General features: G+C 47.6%; 1 protein-coding gene across 1 annotated transcript in view; it reads right to left on the bottom strand.

Moving 5' to 3' along the window:
- The window catches only part of LOC144488167 (RNA-binding protein Musashi homolog 1-like), a 55,638-nt gene extending 29,425 nt beyond the window's left edge, over positions 1-26,213 (bottom strand). The window contains exons 1-2 of the mRNA XM_078206192.1: positions 26,196-26,213; positions 2,800-2,848 (exon numbers count right to left, since the gene is read on the bottom strand). Of these exons, the coding sequence (XP_078062318.1) occupies positions 2,800-2,848; positions 26,196-26,198 (52 nt within the window). The 5' untranslated portion in view covers positions 26,199-26,213. The remainder of the gene's footprint in view (positions 1-2,799; positions 2,849-26,195) is intronic.
- Positions 26,214-26,801: the final 588 nt, after the last annotated feature.

The following is a 26,801-nucleotide window of genomic DNA, read 5'->3' as shown; positions in this document are numbered from 1 at the left end:
GTTCGATTCCCGGCTTGGGTGACTGTCTGTGTGGAGTTTGCACTTTCTCCCCGTGTCTGCATGGGTTTCCTCCGAGTGCTCCGGTTTCCTCCCACACTCCAAAGGTGTGCGGGTTAGGTGGATTGGTCATGCTAAATTGCCTCTTAGCGTCAGGGGGTTAGCAGAGTAAATGCATGGGGTTATAAGTTCACACGTTCTTAAGATATAGGAGATAGGGTCTGGATGAGATTGTGGTTGGTGCAGACCCAATGGGGCGAATGGCCTCCTTCTGCACTGAAGGGATTCTATGATATGGAACCCCTTCTCCAGAAACCTCAGAAATGGGTCTGGCTCCTCAATAAAAAACAACTGCTCACCTCATTATTAGCCCAACAAAAATAACAGTTCAACGTCAAACCTGTAGCTGCTGGAGATACAATACCCATCTACACATCTTTAATAAAACACTTGCTTCCTTCCTGAGCACTATTCGATTCTGGATTCAATTCAACTTCCTTCTGGAACTGCCAATCAGTCCCAGCCTCCGTCTGGGAGCTTTGAGAACTTAATCAACCTCTGCCAGAATTCAGTCTCACCTGCGGTAAGATTCCAGGTGGTAACTACTGGATGAATCAAATCATTCAACAGAGATTCTGGAAACAAGACTCTCACTACATTGTGTACACACCGAGCCCAATGCCAAACTGGCCAAGAAAATCCAGGTCCGCCTCTGGACCTCTACTGAGTCAAGTGGGTTTCAGTGGTAGTGATGCAGAACTGGTTTCAGCATCATTGGGTAGGCAAAAGTAGAGAGAGGGTATGTGGGGGGAGGGGTGGTGGAGGCTGGGAGAATAAATTTTAGCTCTCTGTCAGGGTTGTGTAGCTGATTGGTGATAAACAACTTGAGTATTGTTGAAAAAAAAAGAGACACGCTGTCAAAGCTTTTCATCTTGCACTCATCAGGACAAATACAAGAATGCCAAATTTCAAAGGGAGTAACAATTTATACTGCAAGAGAAAAGGGTGCCAATTGGTTAACAAGTCAACTCTGGTCATGGCATTGTCATGGGGAATTTACCAGGAAACCATTGTCCCCCAGATTTTTGATTCAAAAAAGGTGCAGTGCCTGGTCATGTACCTTTTGCCTGCAGCAGACAGGTCCTGGACAAATGTAGCTTCTAGCAAGTGTAAGTGAGCCATGTTGAGAGCCCAATAATTTAAAAAATGATTGTTAGTGTAATTTCTAGCACACTTGGGATTGTTCAGCAAGTGCTGTACAATTGTGGAATCACATCCAATGTGAGTGATTAAGTTCTGAGTCTGGCAAACACCAGGTGGTTGAGTACAGTTAATACATTGCCTATTGCGAACAGCTGGATAGACATGGCAGCTTTAGATGATCCGCCAGTCGTTGGGATGTATGGCGAACAGACCTGGTATCGCACCAGCACAGAAATTCAAACACATTACTCGTTAGTGTGATAGGCAGAATGTCCTTTTGGCTTGACACCAGCATCCTGTTAGTGGGAAACACCACTACTGTCTCTCGTAGCAACATGAAACAGCTAGCTTCACCTGCTGCTCAAATCTTTGAGATGCCTTCCCCTTCCAGGGCAATTTGAGTTGAATTAAATTGTTGCTCCCTTTGAAATTTGGCATTCTTGCATCTGTCCTGATGAGTACAAGATGAAAACCTTTGACAGCATGTCTTTTTCTTTAGCATTATATGTTTTTATTATTCATTCTTAGGATATGGGCGTCATTGACAAAGACATTTCACAGAGCTCATGAATAGCGCTGTATAAATGCAAGCTTATTTCTTCCACTTGAGTCACCCCACCCCTATAACCACTGCCAGCCTAAGACGGCAATACCAGGTAACCAAGCTGGGACCATCTGACTGGCATGGTTGTATTCTACCCAAAAGTATCATCAAGCATGTTGACACTATAGATTTCCAACCATCTGCCTAAAGGCTATGATGTCATGAGTTGTGGCAGACTTTAATTTGAGGTGTTCACTCTTTAGTATCAACAATGCAAGAGTGTCATCTTCCAATCAGTCGTGTTTTTTTTTTAAACTGCGTTTGTGTAATATTGGACTTGTACATTTTGATGAGGTGCTCAGGGTCACGGATGTTAATAAAGGCATCAGTCATGATAACACACCAGCCTCACTGTATCTGTATTAGTTAATAATACGCCTGTCACCCGTCATCTTTTTCTAATCATTAGATGGTGCATGCACTGCCAGAGGGAGCGGATAACACATTATGGCTCACTCTGTTTTCCATCTACTCGAAAGCTCTCTTATTTTCTGCCAACTTTCTCTCTCTCTCTCTTCCTCCATTACCCATATTCTCTCTCTCCTGACTAAACAACCATGATGGGCAGTAGGTTGCAAGGTGGATGAAACCTTCAGTCTCCTATATCCCTCACTGGGATGTACCATGAACAGGAATCAATGAGTGAATCTGATCCATGGGCTCAGGGAGAGTTGCCAATGTTGAGGGCTGGGGGAATGGGCCAGAGGTGGTCAAGAGCCTATTTGTGCCAATATCTTTGTACAAACAACAGATAATATGGAAGAGGCATGAAGAGGGTGCTTAGATCATGAAAATGTCCCAACAAAATAGCTGAGGCTCAGGCACAATTTTCAGTGTACAGAAACATGCACTATACAATAAAATAAATATAAACTGGATTGTATAGATAGGTGTGAATGATACAAGAGCCAAGTGCGAGATCCATGAGATTGCATTGGCTGTGTAAATCGATCTCCCCAAAACAGCACAAAACTCATCACAAACCAGACACTTACCCCGATGTCGATTAGTTGTCTTGTCAAACATCAGCATGGCATCATCTACCTGTGGAAAAAAAACAAGGCATCATTAATATTTCCCTTCCATTCTCCCAAGTTGAGGCTGTCTACAGTTGGCAATGTGTCAAGTCAAAGAGCCAAGGGAGCCAACGGAGTGTGCAACTTGGGTAAACGCTGGCATGGACTAATCGGAAATGGCCTATTTCCACCTTTTAACTTCCATCCATTTCCCTGAAGCGTATTATAATAATGGGCCTGCCATGTCAAATCAGTTTACAGATACCTAGTGGTCTGTGCATTTCCAGCACTTACCATTTTTACTTCAGAAGTGTGCTATTTGCTATTTTCTTTCCCTCAATCTCACCCCAGTATTGAACCGGTGAAAGTGCACTGTGAATAACATCTTGCATTGATACAGTACCTTGAATCTAGTAAAATGTTCCCGAGGGGACACACTCAAAACTAGGTAGGTGGTGACTCAGTTCAGCAGCTGTATAACCTGCGACACTCATTGACATCTAATCTCACAGGGGTGGGCACTGTGGCACAGTCCAGGAGGGAACTGTGAGGGACTTCTCCAGCAAGGAGTCAATGCCTTTGGGGGAGGAGAAAGGAATAGCATAAACATGGTGCGGTGACGTTGGGAAAAGAGGGGAAAGGAGCCATAGGCACCTTTGTGTTTAGACATTTCTCACTAATCAGGTTCACTGATGCTTTGAAGGCTTTGATTATTTGGGTTCTTTTTCTGGTTCCCAATGTCTGACATACGCTGGAAATGCCTTGTTAAATGGTGCTATACAAATGAACATCCTTATTGTTGAGACTAAGCTTTCCTCCAAAGTCACAAAGGTTGCCAGACACTGGGCCGGCTGCGTAGTGCTGCTCCCAGCACAAAGAACAAAATCATGTTCTTGCAATAAGTTTGAGGGTGGGGCAGGTCGTGAGGGACAATCTCGACACCAAACTACTATCAGTCTGCTTTTAATTTTCAATGGACGGAGCCAAATCTCATTTTTTTTGAAGTAGAAAAGGAAGGGAAACGAGTGACACTAGATTCCTATAAATGACATGGCAGTGGGTCTTCCCATTTGTGTGTTGGCAGGATGCAGCCTACTGTTACAGGCCTCTGGCATTCCAAGAGATTGCACATTTGACAAGAGTCCCACTGAGGGCGAAGAACGCTTAGTCTTCCTAGACAACTCCTACACACAACCTCAGCACCAATGTGGCAAGTGACAAAGCAAAGGTTTGAGAGCCTGGCACTGTGCACCTTCTGGGGTTTTAATCAGTGACTCTCATTATTGCTCTAGATTAGGACCATGTCTCTTTAAGAGGTTTAATACCACATTGCACTGCTTGGCATTTTTACTTCCTCCCTCACTTTCCTTCTGCCAACGTCTTCTTGCTTGGAATCCGAGTCAATCCCTGCTTTTTAAGGCCCTAAGCTGTGCAAATAGACGTCATGTTACAGCCTAAGCTGCACCTTACCACGTGTGTCACTGGCTGACTCAGCCACAAAGAATGTCAGCGTGTAGCAGCATTAAGCTCTTTTTCAATTATAGAAGGATTTCCACACAAAGCAGCAGCTTTATAAACACTCGGGTCCCGCAGCTAACAAGAGTGCCCACATTCCTGGGCACTGCCACCACAGGTACTGTGTACCAGACACTCCCCGGGCACTGCCAGTGCGGATACACTCTGTCTTAGACAAGGGGCTGACCATCAGCTTCACCCCATCGGATTTGGGGGATAGAGAGGCGGGGGAGCATGGTGAGAGAGAGACAGATGGTCAGAGCGGCGCCAGCACTTTCGGAAGTGGGGGATACCATGGTGGGATACAGAGGGGGAAGAGCGTGTGTAGATGGAGAAGGTCCCTCTCTGAAAAGTAATAAGGAAGGAGAGAAAATACATCATATACAAGTGCAGCGAGACCAAGAGATAGTGACCGAGGGATTGATTAAGATAACAAGAGACAGAGTACAGCACTGGCCTAGTTAGACACTAAAAGCGAGCTACAAAATCAGCCCCTGCCGTGTCCTCTTCAAATTGGAGCATCACTAGATGTTGCTTTTGTAGAGAATAACATTGCTTCTCAATATTAGAGATACAGCAAGCGGGAGGAGAGCGGGATTATTCGGAGACTTGGTGGGTCGGCAGAATGGCTTCTGTGCACCAACATTCAGTGGCTCTGGACAGACCAGGGATGCTCAATCCCTTGCAAATGCCGAGTCAAATGGAGGTGCGTTTGGGGGAAGGAAGGGGGAATTTACTGCCAGTGGCCTCGCCAACTATGGGTTAAATGAAATCTGTGCCTGGCACTCGTATTAAATGCCAACAGATTAACACACCTTCAATTTCATTACAGCTCTGCCCTCAATTACTGGACGTACTACAATCCACAATCTTTCAGATCTCACTTTGGAACAGCTTTGTGCCAGAAAATACCTCCTGCATGAATAATTCTGCAATCATTTACTACGTGAAAGGCTGAGATTGTTCCTCTGAGAAAGCATTTACATAGCTGTTTGTCCTCCCCAGTCCCCAAGGACTGATTTATTCTTCGGAGCTTACACTGCAGTGCAAAAGCACACACATCCACTTTACTCAAGAGGTCAGGCACAGAAAGCAGGGTTTTGTTAGCTGAGCTGGACTTTGGATGCTGGCGCCTGAGAATTGGGCGCTCTCTCTCTCTCCAACTCAAAAGAGTTTTTCAAAAGGGGAACCTTCCACTTTAACTCTCCAGTCTGAGAGAGTCATACCCACCACCTGCACTTGTATTTCAATACTCTGGGAATGGCGAGAGTTAGGGCTGAAGCCTCAACGGGGATAAGCACGTAAAGGGAGTTCTAGTTAGCAACAGCGCAATGTTTCTCCCTTGACTGCATTTCATTTTGCTAACTCGGGCCCTGGGTTAGCTTGCTTCACTGTATTCAAGGGAATTAAAACTCTCGTCAACTTTTCTTTTAAATGAACAGCTGAGCCCAAGAGGCTCACGAGTAGGGAACAATTTCGAGCTACAATGTCATACCATACTGTTCAAAAAGAAAGCCTGCTTCCTCTCACTCAGTCACTCCCTGCCTTTGTACTTTGGGTTTTCCTTCCCCAGCTTTAGGCTGATCACCTTCTACCCCACCATTTGTTGACCGAGGGCAGGCAACATGAAGTAAGGTCGTAAACAGGCTTGGCCCAAGCGTTAAGACATTTTGTCAGCCCTGGCAACTCTGCTAAGAGGGAAAGCTCACCGCCCAAAGGAAAGGGGTGGTATGGAGGGGCAGTGGGCAGGGTAGAGGAGTGGGGGGGCATGTTAAATTGCGCCATGGGGGGGGGCTATGGCCTTGGTGGGAGTGTGGTCGGTGCAGACTCGATGGGCCAAATGGCCTCCTTCTGCACTGTAGAGATTCTATGTTCCAGAGGACTCCTCTGGAAAGATACAAACAAACACCCGAGCAACAAAGTAGACAACCTCAGCAGGCGACAAAGCTGTCCAGGAAAATTATAACAACAATCATCTATCAGTCAGAAGCTTGACACAATCAATCTGTTCAGGTTGCACAGACTTTTCGGATACACTCATTGGCGTTCGACCAAAAAGAAATGAGGCAGCTCCTAATGCAGCAGATTTCACAAACTAAAGCACCGAACAGAAATAGGTTCCCTCCCTCTCTAGTGACAATAAAAGCTGTGTCCCCTCTACTCTTTTTCAAGCACTCTGTACACATCAGCAACAATAACTGTGGGACAAAAATCCAACCCACAGGGTGGCAGTAAGGCAACAATTACTGCTCCAAGCGGCTGTTGAGTTTAGGGTGTGATCTAAAGGCCTCAGAATTCATTCACTGAAAGTGATTCAGCAACAACAACAAGAAAAAAATTCCAATTTTGTCCCAAGATAAAAGAGGCAATACAGAATCAACCAGCAGCAATAATCTTATGTACGTACCAGACCATGGAACTGAAGACAGGCAGCTACATTAAAAGGACTTGGCCCATCGGCTTTGTCCTTTCACTCCACTGGCCTAACCTCCATCCCACGGCACAATACACGCAGGCCTTCATTCATTGCCGCTGCAGTGTAATATGCCCTTTTTAAATGTCATCTTTAATTTTCCAGCCAAAAGGACGATGATAAAGAAAAAAAAAAATTACAGCTGCATTATTAAACCCTACATCAGTCAATCAACCTTACAGGGAGTAAAGAGCACGACCCCTGGCCTCTGGTCCCCATAGCAACCAGTGAGGCTCCTTCAAGAACAATGAACCAGATCGGGCCTGCTCATTCATGCCAGCTCTGCCAGTAACATAATGGTCTGTTTTCTTTTCTACTCCTCAACTTCTCTATGGAAGGTGCTGACTTATGCCGGGCTATGGTTCCATGGTTGCCACGAGCTTCCACTAACTCTCACAACGAGCTATTAATTGCGTTATGAGTTGGCACTGGCGAGTCAGATCCTATCCTTCCCAACTTCCACATTTTTCACTCCGGGTCACTAGACAAGCAACCAACCCTGGCCAACTATTTCCCTCCCGTAGTCCAGGGACGCAGAGTCCAATCAGAATGTCTCTTTTTAAAAAATATTTATTAGTGTCACAAGTAGGCTTACACTAACACTGCAATGAAGTTACTGTGAAAATCCCCTAATCGCCACACTCCGGCGCCTGTTCGGGTACACTGAGGGAGAACTTAACATCAATCCAACTAACCACCATATCTTTCGGACTGAGGGGGGAAACCAGAACACCCGGAGGAAACCCCCGGGGAGAACATGCAGACTCCGCACAGACAGTGACCCAAGCCGGGACTCAAACCTGGGTCCCGAGCACCATGAGGCAGCAGTGCTAACCACTGTGCCATCCTTTTCAGTGCAGCCCTACAAACAAGCCTCCCAGTTAAAAACCAGATAACTCTGCAGAGATAAAGGATTGAAAAGCCTCATCATATTCTCCTTTATTCTCTTTTTGGTTCTCTGCCCTTCTCTATTACCCTTCTCCAGGTGACATTGTTTTAGTCCCAGTTCTACACTAGGCAATAGGAAGTTTGTAGAAGCCACAGTTGCAGTGACACTGATCACCACAAAGACAACAGCAGGAGTTCTTTAAACAGGCCCAGGCCCAACAACATGCAGGAATGAGGAATAAATGTGGCCGTACCAACTTTGCCAAGGGCCTGGATTAAGCAAATCAGCAATACATTCTTGACATGTAAAGTTCCAGCCCACAATCCCATTATCACCTGGCTGACCACCAGCCAAACCAGATACAGCAAACCATGGGATTCAATGGAGGCTGGGATTCAAATTGTAAGCGACTGACCTGGAGTCTATTTTTTCACCAAAGATCATGCACTGGCAGCCCGCATTTATTCAGTGCCGTCAGTCCAGCAAAACGTCCCAAAAGGGAAGAAGGGATATCAGCCACAAAACTGACACTGAGCCAAAGAGCGTGATCTTATGACAGTAAGAGATGTTTTGTTTTAAGACAAAGCTTAAAACCCAAGAGTTTGGGACATGATTTTCTAGAGATTGAGGTCCAGACATTTGAAGGCATGGTCTCCCTGAGAATTTGTTTGAAGGATGTGGCTGTATGCTCTGTTCCTGAGTTATAGAGTCATGGAGGTTTACAGCATGGAAACAGCCCTTCGGCCCAACTTGTCCATGCCGCCCTTTTCTTTTTAAACCCCCAAGTTGTCCCAATTGCCCGCATTTGGCCCAAATCCCTCTTACCCATGTAACTGTCTAAATGCTTTTTAAAAGACAAAATTGTATCCGCCTCTACTACCACCTCTGGCAGCTCGTTCTAGACACTCACCACCCTGTGTGAAAAAATTGCCTCTCTGGACCCTTTTGTATCTCTCCCCTTAAACCTGTGCTCTCTAGTTTTTGACTCCCCTACCTTTGGGAAAAGATATTGATTATCTAGCTGATCAATGCCTCTCATTATTTTATAAACTCTATAAGGTCACCCCTAAGTCTCCTACGCTCCAGGGGAAAAAGTCCCAGTCTATCTAGCCTCTCCTTATAACTCGAACCTTTTAAAACACCCAGCCCCTGGTGAATAAACCAGCACACTGTTATAATGGCACAGCAATCCTGCCAAAGCAGTGGCAGCAGAGCAGGGGTGAACGCTGAGGAAATTCTGAGTGTGGATTATCTGCACACAATTTCCCCCACCCCCCAAACCCACATCCCATCCCATGCATGGGTTGCCTGGTAAGTGTGCTCCCAAACCAGGTTTGATTCTGGGCATGTGCCAAGCTCAGTGGCAGTGGAGATGCTACGATCAGCCCAAGCGTTCGCCAAGCTTTTGAGGCGCTGGATTGTCAGCTGCACTGGTCAGCTGAGCAACTCCTCACATATATATAGTGGACTACGAAAATGGGCTCGGCTGCAAATGCCCAAAACAACCACACCATAGGGCAGCACAGTGGTTAGTACTGCTACCTCACAGCACCAGGGACCCGGGTTCAATTCCCGGCTTCGTGACTGTCTGTGTGGAGTCTGCACATTCTCCCCGTGTCTGCGTGGGTGTCCTCCAGTTTCCTCCCACAGTCCAAAGATGTGTGGGTTAGATTGATTGGCCATGCTAAATTTCCTCAGTGTCAGGGGGATTAGTAAGGTTATGGGGATAGGGCCTGGGTGGGATTGTTGTTGGTGCAGACTTGATGAGCCGAATGGCCTCCTTCTGCCCTGCAGGGATTCTATGATTAGGTGGATTAGCTGTGGTAAATGTGAGAGGTTACAGGGATATGTGGGGAAAGGCCCTGTTGGTGCAGGCCTTTTGAGCGTAGGAGACTTAGGGGTGACCTTATAGAGGTTTACAAAATAATGAGGCGCATAGATCAGCTAGATAGTCAATATCTTTTCCCAAAAGGTAGGGGAATCTAAAACTAGACAGCATAGGTTTAAGGTGAGTTGGTGCAGACTGGATGGGCCCAATGGCCTCCTTCTGCACGGTATAGATTCTATGATTGCCACCTCCAGTAGCACAGCCATTGTGGGAAGAAAAGCCATCAAGTGACCAGGAGCAACATTGAGTACAAACACACTGAGGCATTCATGCGCTGGGCAAACCCTGTTTTGAAATGATGATAAAAAGGCCCCAACTAGGGAACAAAGTGCCAATCCGCAGTGGTGTCAAAGCCTTTCAAACACCAGAACTCTCAATACTCGAGTTATTCTCTTGTGCTATTTTTGGTTGCCATGACAAGGGTTTAGGAGAATTCCTACTAACAGCCTCCATTCAAAGGCAGTCCCAAAATGGGTGACAGACAAAGAGCCCCAGTTGCCTTCCTCAACACGAAGGAAATCTCTCTCAAAACAACATCTCAAAAACATTCAATGTTTTCTCATGCTCTCAGCTGATGCTCCAGATGAGGCCTTTCTGGCACCAGCTACCACTGGTGTCACCATGACGTTACCAGCAAATTGCAGCCTCAAACAATTAACCCCATTGCTGCTGTCTTAAAACCCAATTCTGTCCGTTTGAAAGACCCATAAGTGGCGGAACTGAACCAAGCTGCTGCTATTAATCCAGTCTCGGAATTCACAACAAAGCTCGGGGTAGAACGTTTAATGGCAAATACTACAGCTCTGCTCCCTGGCAGAGTTGGTCAGTGAGGGGGTTGGATACCCATGGGCACAGAGGGTGGGGGTGGAATCAGTGAGAGGCCTTTGTACCATGGGGGATGGTCAGTGCCCACAGGGAGGGGTCATTGAGGGGGCTCTGCGCCCACAGGGAGGCGGGGGGGTGGGGGAGTCAGTGAGGGGGCTCTGTGCCCACAAGTCAGTGAGCAGGTTCTGTGCCCACAGTGGGTGGTCAATGGTGGGGGCAGGAGTCAGTGCCACAGCTGGCAGCCACTGACCTGCAAAAAATTATTTGCTGCACCCTCCTTGACAGAATAGAGGTCTGCACAAAGGAGGGTGGAGTAAGAATGCCGATCACAGGGATGACACCCCCACCCCCGCCCCACAGGACAGGGTGGGCCGAGTGACTGGAGCAGCACTGAAGGGGAATCCACCCCCACCTATCCTTCCTCCTCTTCCCCCACTCAACAACTTCACTTGGCATTCACTGTTTGGCAGCAATGAGCAGGAAGCTACTCCTAAGCCAGGAATGTTGAGTTCAATGCCTGTGCCCCTATCGCTACCCAGGCTGAGATCAAAGCCGGATGTTGCTGCTCCGTTAAAGCCTGCTCGACACTGGCAAAGCTGAGCTGTGGAGAACCACATGGAGTTATTTCAGTTACTGAGGTGAACCATCGCTTCACATTGACTTCAAAAGCTTTATTCAGACAGGAATCCAGAGACTGAGGATGAACCATGTATAAGCTCGATAACAAATTGATGTGTTTCGACTTCATGAGCGCACAGACGTAGAAACAGTGTGTGCCCTCCACATTCCCTGCCCGCTTCAGGCACCTGCACCCAGTCATTACATCATCAGTAAGTAGTCAATCCCAGAGGCTCTCAAACAAATCTTTTCCCCAGTTAAATTCCGGCTTATAAACCAAATTTCCAAAAAAACCTCCTTAAAACCTTCACGTAGAGTCATGACAAAATGGGCAAAAAACACTGCCTTCAACAGTAGTGTCATATGATGCTTCATGGTTCGTGCTGTAATTGCTTTCTTGTGTCACACCAACCTAACCATCCGAGAAAGCCGAACATAGAGCTACAGAAAAGTTACAGCACAGAGGCCATTCAGCCCATCTTGTCCATGCCAGCCCCCAGGTGCCCTTTCTAATCCCACCTTCCTGCACCCGGCCCATAATCCGGTCGCTTACAACCCTTAGGGTGCAGATCCAGGTACTTTCTGGAAGAGTTTAGGGTCTCTGCCTCCGCCATTAATTCAGGCAGCGAATTCCATACACCCACCACCCTCATGTCCCCTCTACATCTACTGCCACTTATCTTGAATCTATGTCCCCTGGTTCTAGAGTTCTCCACCAAGGGAAACTATCTTATCCTGGCCACTCTATCTCTTCCCCATATAGTTTTGTACACCTGTATCAGGTCATCCCTCAGCCTCATTGTTTCAAGGAAGATAACCCCCAACTATCCAGTCTCTCCTCATAGCTACACCTTTCTGGCCCTGGCAACATTCTTGTAAATTTCAAGCTTCAAGGCTTGAAGCAATTCAATGTTAGGACGTGCTGCCTCTTCATTACAGCGAGCACAGCAGCCAAGGCAATGATCTCATCTCAGCTGTGCCTTTGTACCATCCGCCAATAACTCCCAGTAGCACGCCGCTTAAACAACCTGACTGAGTCATAGCGAGCCCAGCTTCAACTCTGATGTGAAGTTGATTTTCATTGGGAGTCTCACGGTCCTGGATTAGGATGCCCAATGGAAGCTCAAAGAACAACACCTCACTTTCAATCAGCACTTTACAGCCTTCTGAATTCAAGCGATAAACTCAGACCATAGCCAGTGCTCCCATTTGGATATACCATCACCATTTACAGCACCAGAGACTCCATTGCCAAATCCTGGCCAACAAACTCGGTGCAGTACTTAGGGAGTGCTGCAGCACCAGCAGTACTGTCTTTCCAATGGAGATGTTAAAATGAAGTTGTGTGTGTTGCCTCAGGAAATGTAAAAACATCCAACTATATTATTTCAAGTAAAGAACACAGGAATTCATACCAGTGTCCTCGGACAACATTCATCCCTCAAACAATGAGACCAGGAGCGATTAGTTGGTTGTTACCACAGTGCTTTTTCTTTTGTATGTCAGTTGCCTGTTACATTTCCTACACTATAACAATAATCACAGTCAAAAATACTTCATCAGCTGTCAGGTGCTTTGGGATGCCCAGAGACTTGAGAACAACTTCTTCCCTGCTGCCATCAGACTTTTGAATGGTCCTACCTTATATGAAGTTGATCTTTCCTTATACCCTAACTATGACTGTCTCACTATATTCTGCACCCTCTCCTTTCCTTCTCCCCTATGTCCAAAGATCATAGAATCATAGAAACCCTACAGTGCAGAAGGAGGCCATTCGGCCCATCGAGTCTGCACCGAGCACAATCCCACCCAGGCCCTACCCCCACATATTTTGCCTGCTAATCCCTCTAACCTACGCATCCCAGGACTCTAAGGGGCACTTTTTTTTTTAACCTGGCCAATCAACCTAACCCGCACATCTTTGGACAAAGATGTGCGGGTTAGGTTGATTGGCCATGCTAAAATTGCCCTTAGTGTCCTGAGATGTGTAGGTTAGAGGGATTAGTGGGTAAATATGTAGGGATATGGGGGTAGGGCCTGGGTGGAATTGTGGTTGGTGCAGACTCGATGGGCCGAATGGCCTCTTTCTGTACTGTAGGGTTTCTATGATTCTATACTCTATGAATGGTATGCTTTGTCTGTTTAGCACGCAAGGAACAATACTTTTCACTCTATCCCAATACATGTGAGAATAATAATTCAAATCACAGATTGTGTAAGATGTTATATAAATGCAAGTTCCTTCTTTTACTGCAACACTGGATTGGAAACGCACCACCTAGATCTCCTTTACTAATAATGCAGGCACGCAAGCCCTGTGGCCTTCTTCAGCCGCTTTGTTGGAATGGCTCTCCCATACCACAGATGGCTTTATTCGATGCAGGATTTCTCTGCCCCAGGACACCCAGGTACACCGTAACAGGATACTGAGGCTGTTAGGTGTGACTCATTAAACTCAGCTGGTTGGCAATTAGGCAGCAATGGCCGAGTGATCTTCACTTCCTGTCCTGTTGGAACATCCAGTACCCTGGCACTGACATAAGACAAGAACCATGGCCAAAATTTACATGGGCATTTTTAGTGGCACCTGGGAGAGAGGAAGATTAGGAAAAATAGGGTGGTGGGCCCTGTCCTTTCATATCTCTCAACCTTAGCCCTCATACATGTTTTCTCCCTCTTATTTCTGTTTGAAGATGGCAACTTACGCTGTCCAGCGATTTTCACCATTTTAACTCAAATGAAGAACATTTCCAGCACATGGCGTCAGGTAATTGAACCTGCCTCCAGCATAAAGCAGGACCTTCGGAATGGGTGGGGGCAACAGCTCCAACTAAGGTCAGCACGAAGGAACAAACACAGGAGCTCTGGAAGTGCTGAGTTGGGGGGAAAAGAGTGAGAAAGACAATGGCTCCTGCACTCAGGGGTTTGTTGTGGGGTGGGCAGTTTTCCAACCCACTCCCGACTGGTCTGAAATGTTAAAGGGGCTGGGGGAAATGTCTGGCCCGTCCTTGGGCACATTGAGACGCTTAGGTAATGGCCACTTAGAAACCTTGTCCTGCCATTGCCAGTATTTTACCCACAAGGAGGGAGGGGTGGGGAGTAAACCCATGTCACCATGCCATGTGGAAAGCCCATCAGCTTTAGCTGTTATAGGATGGTGTCGGGCAAGGGGGAATCCCCCCACTTCAAGGATTGCCTCAAAGCAATAAATACAGCCCCCACTGCTAAGTTGTTCTGCCATCCAGATCATAGAAACCTACAATGCAGGAAGCGGCCATTCAGCCAATCGAGTCTGCATGACCACAATCCCACCCATGCCCTATTGCCATAACGTGGATCGCAACAGACACACCTCCAGACGCTGAAAGATGCCCTCATAAGAACAGGATATGGCGCTCGACTCATCGATCGATAGTTCTGACGCGCCACAGCGATAAACCACACCGACTTCCTCAGAAGACAAACACGGGACACGGTGGACAGAGTACCCTTCGTCGTCCAGTACTTCCCCGGAGCGGAGAAGCTACGACATCTTCTCCGGAGCCTTCAACATGTCATTGATGAAGACGAACATCTCGCCAAGGCTATCCCCACACCCCCACTTCTTGTCTTCAAACAACCGCACAACCTCAAACAGACCATTGACCGCAGAAAACTACCCAGCCTTCAGGAGAACAGTGACCACAACACCACAGCAACCTCTGCAAGACATGCTGGATCATCGACACGGATGCCATCATCTCACGTGAGAACACCATCCACCAGGTACACGGTACGTACACTTGCAACTCGGCCAACGTTGTCTACCTGATACGCTGCAGGAAAGGATGTCCCGAGGCATGGTACATTGGGGAAACCATGCAGACGCTACGACAACGGATGAATGAACACCGCTCCACAATCACCAGGCAGGAGTGTTCTCTTCCTGTTGGGGAGCACTTCAGCGGTCACGGGCAATCAGCCACTGATCTTCGGATAAGCGTTCTCCAAGGCGGCCTTCACGACACACGACAACGCAGAGTCACTGAGCAGAGACTGATAGCCAGTTCCGCACACATGAGGACAGCCTAAACCGGGATCTTGGGTTCATGTCACACTATCTGTAACCCTCACGACTTGCCTGGGCTTGCAAAATCTCACTAGCTGTCCTGGCTGGAGACAATACACATCTCTTTAACCTGTGCTTAACCCTCTCTCCACTCACATTGTCTGTACCTTTAAGACTTGATTACCTGTAAAGACTCGCATTCCAACCATTATTTTGTAAATTGAGTTTGTGTCTTTATATGCCCCGTTTGTGAACGGAAATCCCACTCACCTGATGAAGGAGCAGCGCTCCGAAAGCTTGTGCTACCAAATAAACCTGTTGGGCTTCAACCCGGTGTTGTGAGATTTCTTACTGTTGCCATAACCCCATGCATTTACCCTAGCTAGTCCCCCTGATACTAAGGGGCAATTTAGCATGGCCAATCCACCTAACCTGCACATTGATGTGCAGGGTAGGTGGATTGGCCATGCTAAATTGCCCCTCAATGTCAGGGGTAAATAAATGGGGTTATGGGGATAAGGCCTGGGAGGGATTGTGATCAGTGCAGACTCGATGGGCCAAATGGCCTCTTTCTGCACTGCAGGGATTCTATGAAATTTTGGACTGTGGGAGGAAACTGAAGCACCCGGAGGAAACCCACGCAGACACGGGGAGAACATGCAAACCCCACACAGACAGTGACCCAAGCTGGGAATTGAACCCAGGTCGCTGGTGCTGGGAGGCAGCAGTGCTAACCACTGTGTCACCGTGCCATCGTAAGTAGCCCTCCACCACCCCTCTCCACCTCGACTTTACACCGGGTAGAGGGGACCACGGCGTCCGGTAAAATTAAACCCCTGATCTCCTCAAAGTCCAGGAGTAAAAGAAATGTTCTTACAATAATAAACAGGATTTCTGACTGCAGTGTTTATTTAAATGTGAATTTTGTGCTTGGCCATTCCTTTGCAGTTCCAACGTGTGAGCAGTGGGCCCCACCTCTTCGCTGAATTGCCGGGCAGATCAATCCCTGCTTGAGTTAATATTTCTTATTCACTGATTCTTTTTCAGTTTAAATCTTGTGGCCCTGGAGGTTTGGAAAGGCTGCTGGATAATTCCTCAATAAGAACGCCAGGATCAGTTAGTATCAGCAGCCTGAGTGATATGCAAATTAATGGGAACATGGATTTAAACGCATTCATAGCCCAAGGCTCCATGGAAATGCACCTATGAGACACATGAAGACAAAAGGCTGGAGGAAATGAGCCTTTCCCGACCCCTCCCCCAACCCATTCCTGCCTCTCATCCTCATAAGATACCCCCTCCCCCCCAGTCTTCGAATGATGACGATAATTGTACAGCTATAACACACATGCCAGACGCACACACGCCACAGACAGACACACAGGGCAGCACGGTGGCACAGTGGTTAGCACTGCAGCTTCACATCTAGAAACTTGATGTCTGTTTGTGTCAATGTTGAAAGTCCAACGCCAGCATCTCCGCTTCACATCACCAGGGTTCCGGGTTCAATTGCCAGCTTAGGTGACTGTTCTCCCCGTGTCTGCGTGGGTTTCCTCCCACAGTCTGAAAGACGTGCTGGTTAGGTGCATTGGCCATGTTAAATTCTCCCGCAGTGTACCCGAGCAGGCGCGGAGTGTGGCGACTAGGGGATTTTCACAGTAACTTCAATGCAGTGTTAATGTAAGCCTACTTGTGACACTAATAAATCAACTTAAAACACAGTGGCAGGCGCGCACACGCACGCAGAGGCGCGCGCGCACACACACGCAGAGGCACACACACACACACGCAGAGGCACACACACACACACGCGCAGAGGCACACACACACGCGCAGAGGCACACACACGCGCAGAGGCACACACACGCGCAGAGGCACACACACACACACGCGCAGAGGCACACACACACACACGCGCAGAGGCACACACACACACACGCGCAGAGGCACACACACACACACGCGCAGAGGCACACACACACGCGCAGAGGCACACACACACGCGCAGAGGCACACACACACGCGCAGAGGCACACACACACGCGCAGAGGCACACACACACGCGCAGAGGCACACACACACGCGCAGAGGCACGCACACACGCGCAGAGGCACGCACACACACGCAGAGGCACGCACACACACACGCAGAGGCACACACACACACGCAGAGGCACACACACACACGCAGAGGCACACACACACACACGCAGAGGCACACACACACACACAGAAACAAGGAGGAACAGGGTGCCCCATTTCACAACACCTTATCCTAATTTTATTAAACTATCTGCTCACTGTTCACATCACCACCTCCCAGATGGATGGTGAATATGGGAGGAATGGATTGCCCCAAGGCTCTGCACACATCAGAGGATTTGCACTGATTGAGATCGATGAGGGGTGTTGGTTTTGACCAGAGGAGCTGACAGCACTCAGCCCCCTGTCAGCAGCAGCTGTGGGTGAAATAAAGTGTTCCCTCCTGTCAGGTGCTGAAGCTCCCCAATCAAACAACAACAGCTTGTTCATTGGTCGTCAAGTGACCCTGCTTAAAATGGAGCGCAGACACGTGATCCCATTGCTGAGACAATATACACGAGTGACTAGACCAAGTGACTCCAATGGCCATGTTTCGAAACACAAACCATTTTAAACACAGAGCGGTGAGCCAAACCAATTTTGCAAAGCAAAAATGTCCAACCTGTTCAAAATCACCCTGAAGAACATTCTCACCAAGGTGAAGGGAGTCAGTGCTGGGGAGCGAACACGTTATGAAGCTACCGGCACCATTAACTGTCTGGGGTTGTATACAGCATGGGTTCCCTTCTGACAGGGACTCTGCCAACAATTCCCCAAACTGGCATCCTTACGGTGGCAAAGATTATACTGAACTGTACAGAAAAGGCAAATCCAGAACATTGCTTCAAGTTAAATCCTGACTGCAAGATACCAATCATTTTTAGGGTGGCTAGTGCCCTGCCCTTTCACCTCTGACCTGCGTTTGAACCTATCCTCACCTGATAAAGGGCTGAAGACAGACATCGATAATAATGACGGCAGCCATTTGGCGCACTTTTGCAGATCTATTTAAATACAGAGCACTATAGTCACGCACAGTGGAGCATCTAACTGCCTGTTGATCCAGAGCGAGCACAAGTTCAAACTGATTAAATAAAAACATAGGACCCGTGGCAGAAAGTTGTTCACAAAATGATCAACGTGGAAAATTAACTTCTGGAGAAGGGAAGTGAAGAGAAAAACTTTGAGATCTTTTAAAAGTTTCAAATGAAAGAGGGGAGAGGGTGACTGGGCTTTTGTTAGGTAGACAAAACTAAGATAGCCTTACAAAAACACCACCCTTCCCCCGCCTCTGCCACAGCCACTCACACCACCCTCCCTCCCCCACAAACACAGCCACACTGACCCTCCCCAGCCACACACCAACACCCCCCCCCCCCACAAACACAGCCACACTGACCCTCCCCAGCCCCACACCAACCCCCCCCCAACAAACACAGCCACACTGACCCTCCCCAGCCACACACCACCCCCCCCCCCACAGCCACACTGACCCTCCCCAGCCACACACCAACACCCCCCCCACAAACATAGCCACACAGACCCTCCCCAGCCCCACACCACCCCCCCCAACAAACACAGCCACACAGACCCTCCCCAGCCACACACCAACACCCCCCCCCCACAAACACAGCCACACTGACCCTCCCCAGCCCCACACCACCACCCCCCAACAAACACAGCCACACAGACCCTCCCCAGCCACACACCAACACCCCCCCCACAAACACAGCCACACAGACCCTCCCCAGCCACACACCACCCCCCCCCCACAGCCACACACCAACACCCCCCCCCCACAAACATAGCCACACCACCCCTCCCAACAAACACAGCCACACAGACCCTCCCCAGCCCCACACCACCCCTCCCAACAAACACAGCCACACAGACCCTCCCCAGCCCCACACCACCCCTCCCAACAAACACAGCCACACAGACCCTCCCCAGCCCCACACCACCCCTCCCAACAAACACAGCCACACAGACCCTCCCCAGCCCCACACCACCACCCCCTCAACAAACACAGCCACACTGACCCTCCCTACTCACAAAAACACCCTCCCTCCCCACCCACAAACGCATCCTCAGACGTGCACCGCTCCCCGCCCCCACACACGAACGCAGATTACAGTGATGAAGGTTAGAGGTGAAAGTGCATTAAGAGGGGGCAGAACCAGCGAGACATGAACTCTTTCTCATTCCTGGGAATATTGACAAATCTGCATGATCTCAAATAGCAAGATGGGAATACTGCAATGCCAGTGCTCAGGAAGACTAACGATTCTCAATGATTGCTATAATTGTGTGATCCATGAGACGGAGTCAGTATAAATTGGTCATTTTCGTGGAATCATAGAATCCCTACAGTGCAGAAGGAGGCCATTCAACCCATCGAGTCTGCACTGACCACGATCCTATCCGCATAACCCCACGTATTTACCCTGCTAGTCTCCCTGACACTAAGGGGCAATTTTAGCATGGCCAATCAACCTAACCTGCACATCTTTGGACTGTGGGAGGAAACTGGAGCACCCGGAGGAAACCCATGCAGACACAGGGAGAACTTTGATTCTATTTGCTGTACGGGACTAAAAAGCTGGAGAATCCCACCCCACCTACTAATTTCTGATTTTCAGCTCAAACGTTTCATCAGTGCCAAACACAACTATCAATCCCAGGAGCTCTGGTTTAATTCGATATTGTACTGAAGTGACAGACAACCCAGCTATACATATGCTGCAATCTCTCTGCCTTCATTCAGACTTTTAAGGACTCTAAATTAGTTTGGCTTCGTGGAACAGCATCTCTCCGGTTAAGAAGAATTTTGCCAAAAAGGGGGTGTGAACTATGGGTGTGTTTGTAAAGTACCCAAACTCCACCACCCCCAACCCCCCATGCCCCTCCCTTCCCTCAAGCCCAGGGTTACTGAAATTGCAATCAAATTGCAACTTTGAATAAGAGTCAGCTAACAGCACATACTCTCTTGAACGACAAACTTTCCTAGGTTGTACTGCAGACCAAGATTTGGCCTCATGGACTGTCCATTTGGATTTCCTTCTTCCCCCCCACCTCCTCCAGTGCTGTCCCAGTCAGGTTAATGAGGCCTGAGTGTACGATAAGGCAGCTTCAGTCATTTCCACATCCCAAATACAAAGGGAGGTGGACCGAGCCTTGGCGAAAGGTACTGCATTCGGTTTCAAGCATCCTAAAGTGGGAATGATATATTGTTCTTGAAGTACCGTGCAGAGTCGCACAAATGATACTGGAGACTGAATGGTTACTTTGCGCAAACAGGTTGCATAAATTTGCCTTGATTTCCCTCCAGTATTGACGATGCCCTCCCTCATTGAGGTTTGTAAACTGTTGAAGGGGTTTGCTCAAGGAGGGGTAAGTGAAACAAATTTCTCTGGTGGGGACTTCAAGAGCAGGAAGACACTATCTTGGGGCAGCAAGGTGGCTAGCATTGCTGCCTCACAGTGCCAGGGACCCGGGTTCGATTCCCGGCTCGGGTGACTGTGTGGAGTTTGCACTTTCTTCCCGTGTCTGAGTGCTCCGGTTTCCTCCCACACTCCAAAGATGTGTGGGTTAGGTTGATTGGCCATGATAAATTGCCCTTTGTCAGGGGGATTAGGAAGGTAAATATATGGGGTTACGGGGACAGGACAGGGTGGGACTGTTGTCGGTGCAGGCTTGATGGGCCAAATAGCCTCCTTCTGCACTGTAGATTCTATCTTGGAATTGGAGCAAGGTTTTTCAGGAGCGTATCAGGATGCACTGCAAATCTGGAACAAAAGCTGTGGATGCTGTAACTGATACGAAGCAAATGGATAAGTAGGAGTTATGGTACGAATCAGCCACGAGGGGCCGAGGGGCCTCTTGCTGTGCCTGTATTCCTCCACAACAGAGGGCACTTTGGACTAACAGGAGAGACAATTCAGAACTGCACCCCGCCCCCAGTTGAACATGCAATGCTTCCAACTCTGCAGGAGACTTTTTTCCCCCCCCACACACAATGCAGCCAGAACCTTCAGGTCGGTGCCCCCCCGAGACTGAGTGGACCTGCACATTGAGACAATTCTGTAGCACCTGGGGTGCAGGGGATTGAGCGGGGAAAGAGAGGGGAACCAATGGCTAGATGGTACTGGCTCCAAATACAAAGGCCCAAGGTTGCAAAGTTGAAGGCCACGGATGCATGGAGAGGTCAGGGGAAAACATTGTAGGTATATTTTGTATATATTTAGGGTGTGTATATATTTTTTTTAAACCATGTTGCTGAGCCTAGCATCTCTCCGCTAATACACAAACGTTGATCTGTGTCCTTCACACTCGGCTCCAGTAACCCAATAACACTGCTAGCTTCGGGGAGCTGAGGGATACCATTAATTCTGTAGCATGTAACTGATCCGTCGGGAGGAAGCAGCCTCTTGTTTTTGATTAGCTGCAAAACCATTGCGGTTAGTGCCTGGTAATTGTGTACAACCCGGAGAGGTCATTACCACCAGATCATGTCACCCTCTTTCCAGTAACTTTAATTAAAAGCACATAACTAAGCAATTCAGCACTGGTGTTAATAATGAAACTAACAAAACTAACGATGCAGGAGTAAGTCCAAATCACCTCTTCAAGGACATCAATGAAGCCTTTTAAAAACCCAAGCCCTGCAAATAACCGATTTTTGGGACATTAGTCAGTTGTTTCCCAGTAGGTTTTGTTTGGTTTAAATGCTGAATATCGATGAGATGATTGGGAAGGAGGTTCGAGTCATTACACAGAGTCTAACAACACAAGGGAGTTGGTTTTGCACATACACAGTTCCACAGGCGCACACTTACACACAGATAGTGGGCATCCAGGATCAGAAAAACCTTTGCCATTAGGAACACAGCTCGGCTTCTTCAGGCCACTGTTCGTCCATTATCCCTGTCCTCACCGACATACATTGGCTCAGTCCAGCTATGCCCCAACCCACCCTATCTCTGCAGCCTTCTAGAGCCCAATGACATATCAAGATCCTCGCATTCCTAAACTCCTGCGCATCCCCAGTTTTCTTCAGATTCCTCATAGGCAGCCATGCCATTAGTTCTCGATGCCCTAAAGTCTGGAATTCCCTCCCCAATCCTGCATTGATCCTTAAATATAGACCTAGTCCCCTGTCCCAATAACGACTCATATGGGTCAGTAAATAATGTTTGATGACACTCCTGTCAACTGTCCTGGGAGATTTTATTATGTTAAAGGCACAATGTGCACGCTCCCAATGAATGACACCCAACATAAAATCAGTCCCATCAGAAGGTGGGTGGGTGTGGGTGGCAGAGAAGATATACAATGAAGAAGGCACTGCCCTTACTTTGATTGGTAAGAGGTTGATGCTTTTGCTTTAAATGACATTGGGTGACAAATTGGACTAATTAACGTCCATTTTCGTTTACTTGGGAGCAGGAATAGGCGATCTAGTCATCAAGCCTTTTCCAACATCCAGAAACACTTTCAGCTTAACTCCACCTTCTTGAACCATGTCCAATACCCCTCAATTCCTGTAGTATACAAAATCCTTGCTATATCCTCAAATATACTACACAACTGAGCATCCACAGTCCTCCAGAGGTAGGAATTCCAAAGATTCACAACCCCCTTGAGTGAAGAAATTTCTCATCTCAGTCCTAAACCGTTAAGCCCCTTATCCTGAGACAGCGATCTTGTGTTCTAGATTCTCCAGCCAGGGTAAACACTCTCCTATTATTTACCCCATCATGCATTTGATGGATTTTTATGTGTTACAATGAGATCACAGCTCACTCTTCTAAACTCCAGGGAATATCGTCACAATATCGGAATAAACCCAGAGTTCCCAGAATAACAAACGAAAGAGAGCAAGATGGTAGCAGAAAAGAGGATATGTAACAGATGTCACGTTGATAGTACAAGTGAGAATCAGGCTGAATATAGAAAGTTCAGAGGGGAAGCGAAAAAAAAACAAAGAGAGGATGAGAAAAGACTGAAAAGTCTTCCACAGAAATTGAAGCAGTAAAAACAGTGGGAAAAGAAGCAGGGGGGCTGATTCCAGACCGTGAATCCCTACAGTGCAGGAGACCATTCAGCCCATCAAGCCTGCATCGACAACAATCCCACCCAGACCCTATCCCCGTAACCCCACATATTTACCCAACTAATCCACATGACACTAAGGGGCAATTTAGCATGGCCAATCAATCTAACCTGCATATCTTTGGAGAGTGGGAGGAAACCAGAGCACCCAGAAGAAACCCACACAGACCCAGGGAGGGAGAACATGCAAACTCCACAGTCATCCAGGAATTGAACCCAGATCCCTGGTGCTGTGAGGCAGCAGTGTTAACCACTGTGCCACCCAAATGGAGGCAGGCAGCATGGCTGAGGGGCTGAGTGAATACTTTGCCAAGAAAGAAAATGTCACCATACTGAAAGGGAAGTTAGTCGAGATACTGGGTGAACTAAACATTGATAAAGAGATATTTGAAAGGTTTGCTGCACTAGATAAGTCACCAAGACCGGATCAGATGCTCCCGAGAATACGGAGGGAAGGAGGAGTGGAAATTGTGAATGGACTGGCCATTATCCTCTTTAGACACAGGGATGCTGCCAGAGTTCTGGAGAATTGCAGATTGGAAAGACGGAGGATGAGGGGTGACCTAAGAGAGGTGTATAAAATTATGAAAGGCATAGATAGGGTGAACGGTGGGAAGCTTTTTCCCAGATTGGTGGTGACGTTCACGAGGGGTCATAGGTTCAAGGTGAGGTGGGGGGGGGGGGGGGGGGGGGGGAAGAGAGAGAGAGAGAGGTTTAACACGGATATCAGAAGGACGTATTTTACACAGAGGGTGGTGGGGGCCTGGAATGCGCTGCCAGGCAAGGTGGTGGAGGCGGACACACTGGGAACGTTTAAGACTTATCTAGACAGCCACATGAACGGAGTGGGAATGGAGGGATACAAAAGAATGGTCTAGTTTGGACCAGGGAGCGGCACAGGCTTGGAGGGCCGAAGGGCCTGTTCCTGTGCTGTATTGTTCTTTGTTCTATATCACGCCCTTCTTCAACAAGGGTACAAGGATAAGCCCAGTGACTATCGGCCAGAGAGGTTTAACCTCGGTGGTGGGAAGGTCTTTTAGAAATTATAATTCAGGACAAAATTAATCGACAGTTGGACAAATGTGAATTAATTAAGGAAAGCCAGCACAGATTTGGTAACTAATTCCACTGAATTTTATGATGAGATAAGAGAGGGTTGATGAGGGCAATAGTGTTTATGTGGTGTACATAGACTTTCAAAACACATTTGATAAAGTGCCACGCAACAGGCTCATCAGCAAAGTCGAAGCTTATTGAATAAGAGGGGCAGTGACTGCATGGGTAAGAGGTTGAATGACAGGAAAGAGTAGTCTTAGAAACCCTACAGCACAGAAAGAGGCCATTCGGCCCATCAAGTCTGCACCGATCACAATCCCACCCAGGCCCTACCCCCATATCCCTACATATTTACCCACTAATCCCTCTAACCTACGCATCCCAGGACACTAAGGGCAATTTTAGCATGGCCAATCAACCTAACCCGCACATCTTTGGACTGTGGGAGGAAACCGGAGCACCCAGAGGAAACCCACGCAGACACGAGGAGAATGTGCAAACTTCACACAGACAGTGACCCAAGCCGGGACTTGAACCCAGGTCCCTGGAGCTGTGAAGCAGCAGTGCTAACCACTGTGCTACCGTGCCGCCCTAGTGGTGGACAGTTGTTTGAAAATCCAAATGCACTGCATCCACTGGTTTTCCCTTTACCCATCCTGCTAGTTACAACCTTAAAAGAACATCTTGTCAAACACAATTTCCCTTTCACAAATCTTTGTTGATTCTGTACTGTGCGATGATTTTCTAAGTGCCTGTTACAATGTCTCTGACAATAGATTTGAAGCAATTTTCCCTACTGCTGATGTCAGGCTAACAGGCCTACAATTCTGTCGTCTCTCCCCACTCCTTCCCTGAACTATGGTTAGATTTGCTACCTTCCAATCCACGGGCCATTCTGGAAGATCAAAACCAATGTATCCACTATCTCTCTAGCCACCGCTTTTAAAAACCTAGGATGTAGGCAATAACATCCAGGAAATTTCTCAGCTTTTAGTCCCATTAATTCCCCCAGTATTATTTCTTTATGAATGATAATTTCTTCAGGCTCCTCATTTTCACTACACCGTGGTTCCCCACTACTTCTGGAATGCTTTTTGTATCTTCTACACTGAAGACAACTACAAAGTGGTCATTTAATGTCTGTCGTTTTCTTATTATCATTTCTCCTGCCTCTAAGGAACTCAGGTTCCACATGCAGATAAAAAAAAAAGAGATTAACTAGAGTAAGCCTGTTTTAAAATTAAGCTTATTTATTAGTCACAAGTAAGTCTTATGTTAATACTGCAATGAAGCTACTGTGAAATTCCCCTAGTCACCACACTCCAGTGCCTGTTTGAGTCAATGCACCTAACCAGCACATCTTTCAGACTGTGGGAGGAATCCGGAGCACCCGGAGGAAACCCACGCAGATACGGGGAGAAGGTGCAAACTCCACACAGACAGTGACCCAAGCCGGGAATTGAACCTGGGTCCCTGGCGCTCTGAGGCAGCAGTGCTAACCACTGTGCTACCGTGTCACTTGCTAGACTATTTTCTCTTTGTTTTTAAAAAAAAAATCAATGTCATGATCCTCTTTTAGAATTCTGACAGAGTCCCCAAATTTACTACCGCCTTTGACAGTGCTATCTTTAATATCTTGTTAGCCACAGTTGAACTACTTTTTCTCTGGAATTTTTTATTCCTATGGGACTATATATTCATCATGCATTATATATATATATTAATTTTTTTAATGTTTATCTACCACATCTTTTAATCAAGTTTTTATTTTAACCAATGCACCCCTCATACCCTCAGTTTGCTTTGTTCAGATTTAAGCCTCAGGTTTCGGACTTAACTAATTCACTCTCAAACTCTGCATAACATTCTACCATTTCATGATTATTCTTCCCCAGAGACTTCTTTACTCATTGTCAGCTGTCCCCCAACTAGAGGATGACGTCCACTCAGGGTCAGGAGTTTCTGCCGTGGGCCTTCATGTGACCAGACAGGTGGATATTCAACCTGCAGATCTTTGGGCACATGGTACAGGATGTCCCTCTAGGTAGTGGGACCCAGAATGCAGGAATTGCTTCCTTTTCTTTCCTTCTCTGCCACTGCTCTGCCTCTTCGAAGCATGATGCAACTTGATGGGCAACTCGTCACCATTTTAAACAATTGCTTGAAAAGTTTCTCCTGGTCATTAATGTCCATGCTGCCATACTTCAAGGAGACCTTCAGGAGCGTCTTTGAAGTGTTTTCTTGTCCTGCTCTGGAACAGCTACCATTTGAGAATTGAAGAAAAAACAAGACCTGGTGAGGTGGAAATGTTTTGGCCATCTGGACACAATCCAGTCCATCAAAGTTCAATGCGTCTGAATGGATGTGGAGCAGGCTTCAAGAAGGACGCTTGCATTTGTCTGGTGTCCTCCCATTGAATCGTGGGGTTGTGGTGGAGGCATTGTTGATGAAGGCATTGCTGATGGAATTTCACTAGT

Source organism: Mustelus asterias, unplaced genomic scaffold (assembly GCF_964213995.1).
Source record: "Mustelus asterias unplaced genomic scaffold, sMusAst1.hap1.1 HAP1_SCAFFOLD_1349, whole genome shotgun sequence".
NCBI lineage: Eukaryota > Metazoa > Chordata > Chondrichthyes > Carcharhiniformes > Triakidae > Mustelus > Mustelus asterias.
This window is presented reverse-complemented; position numbering and strand designations above follow the sequence as displayed.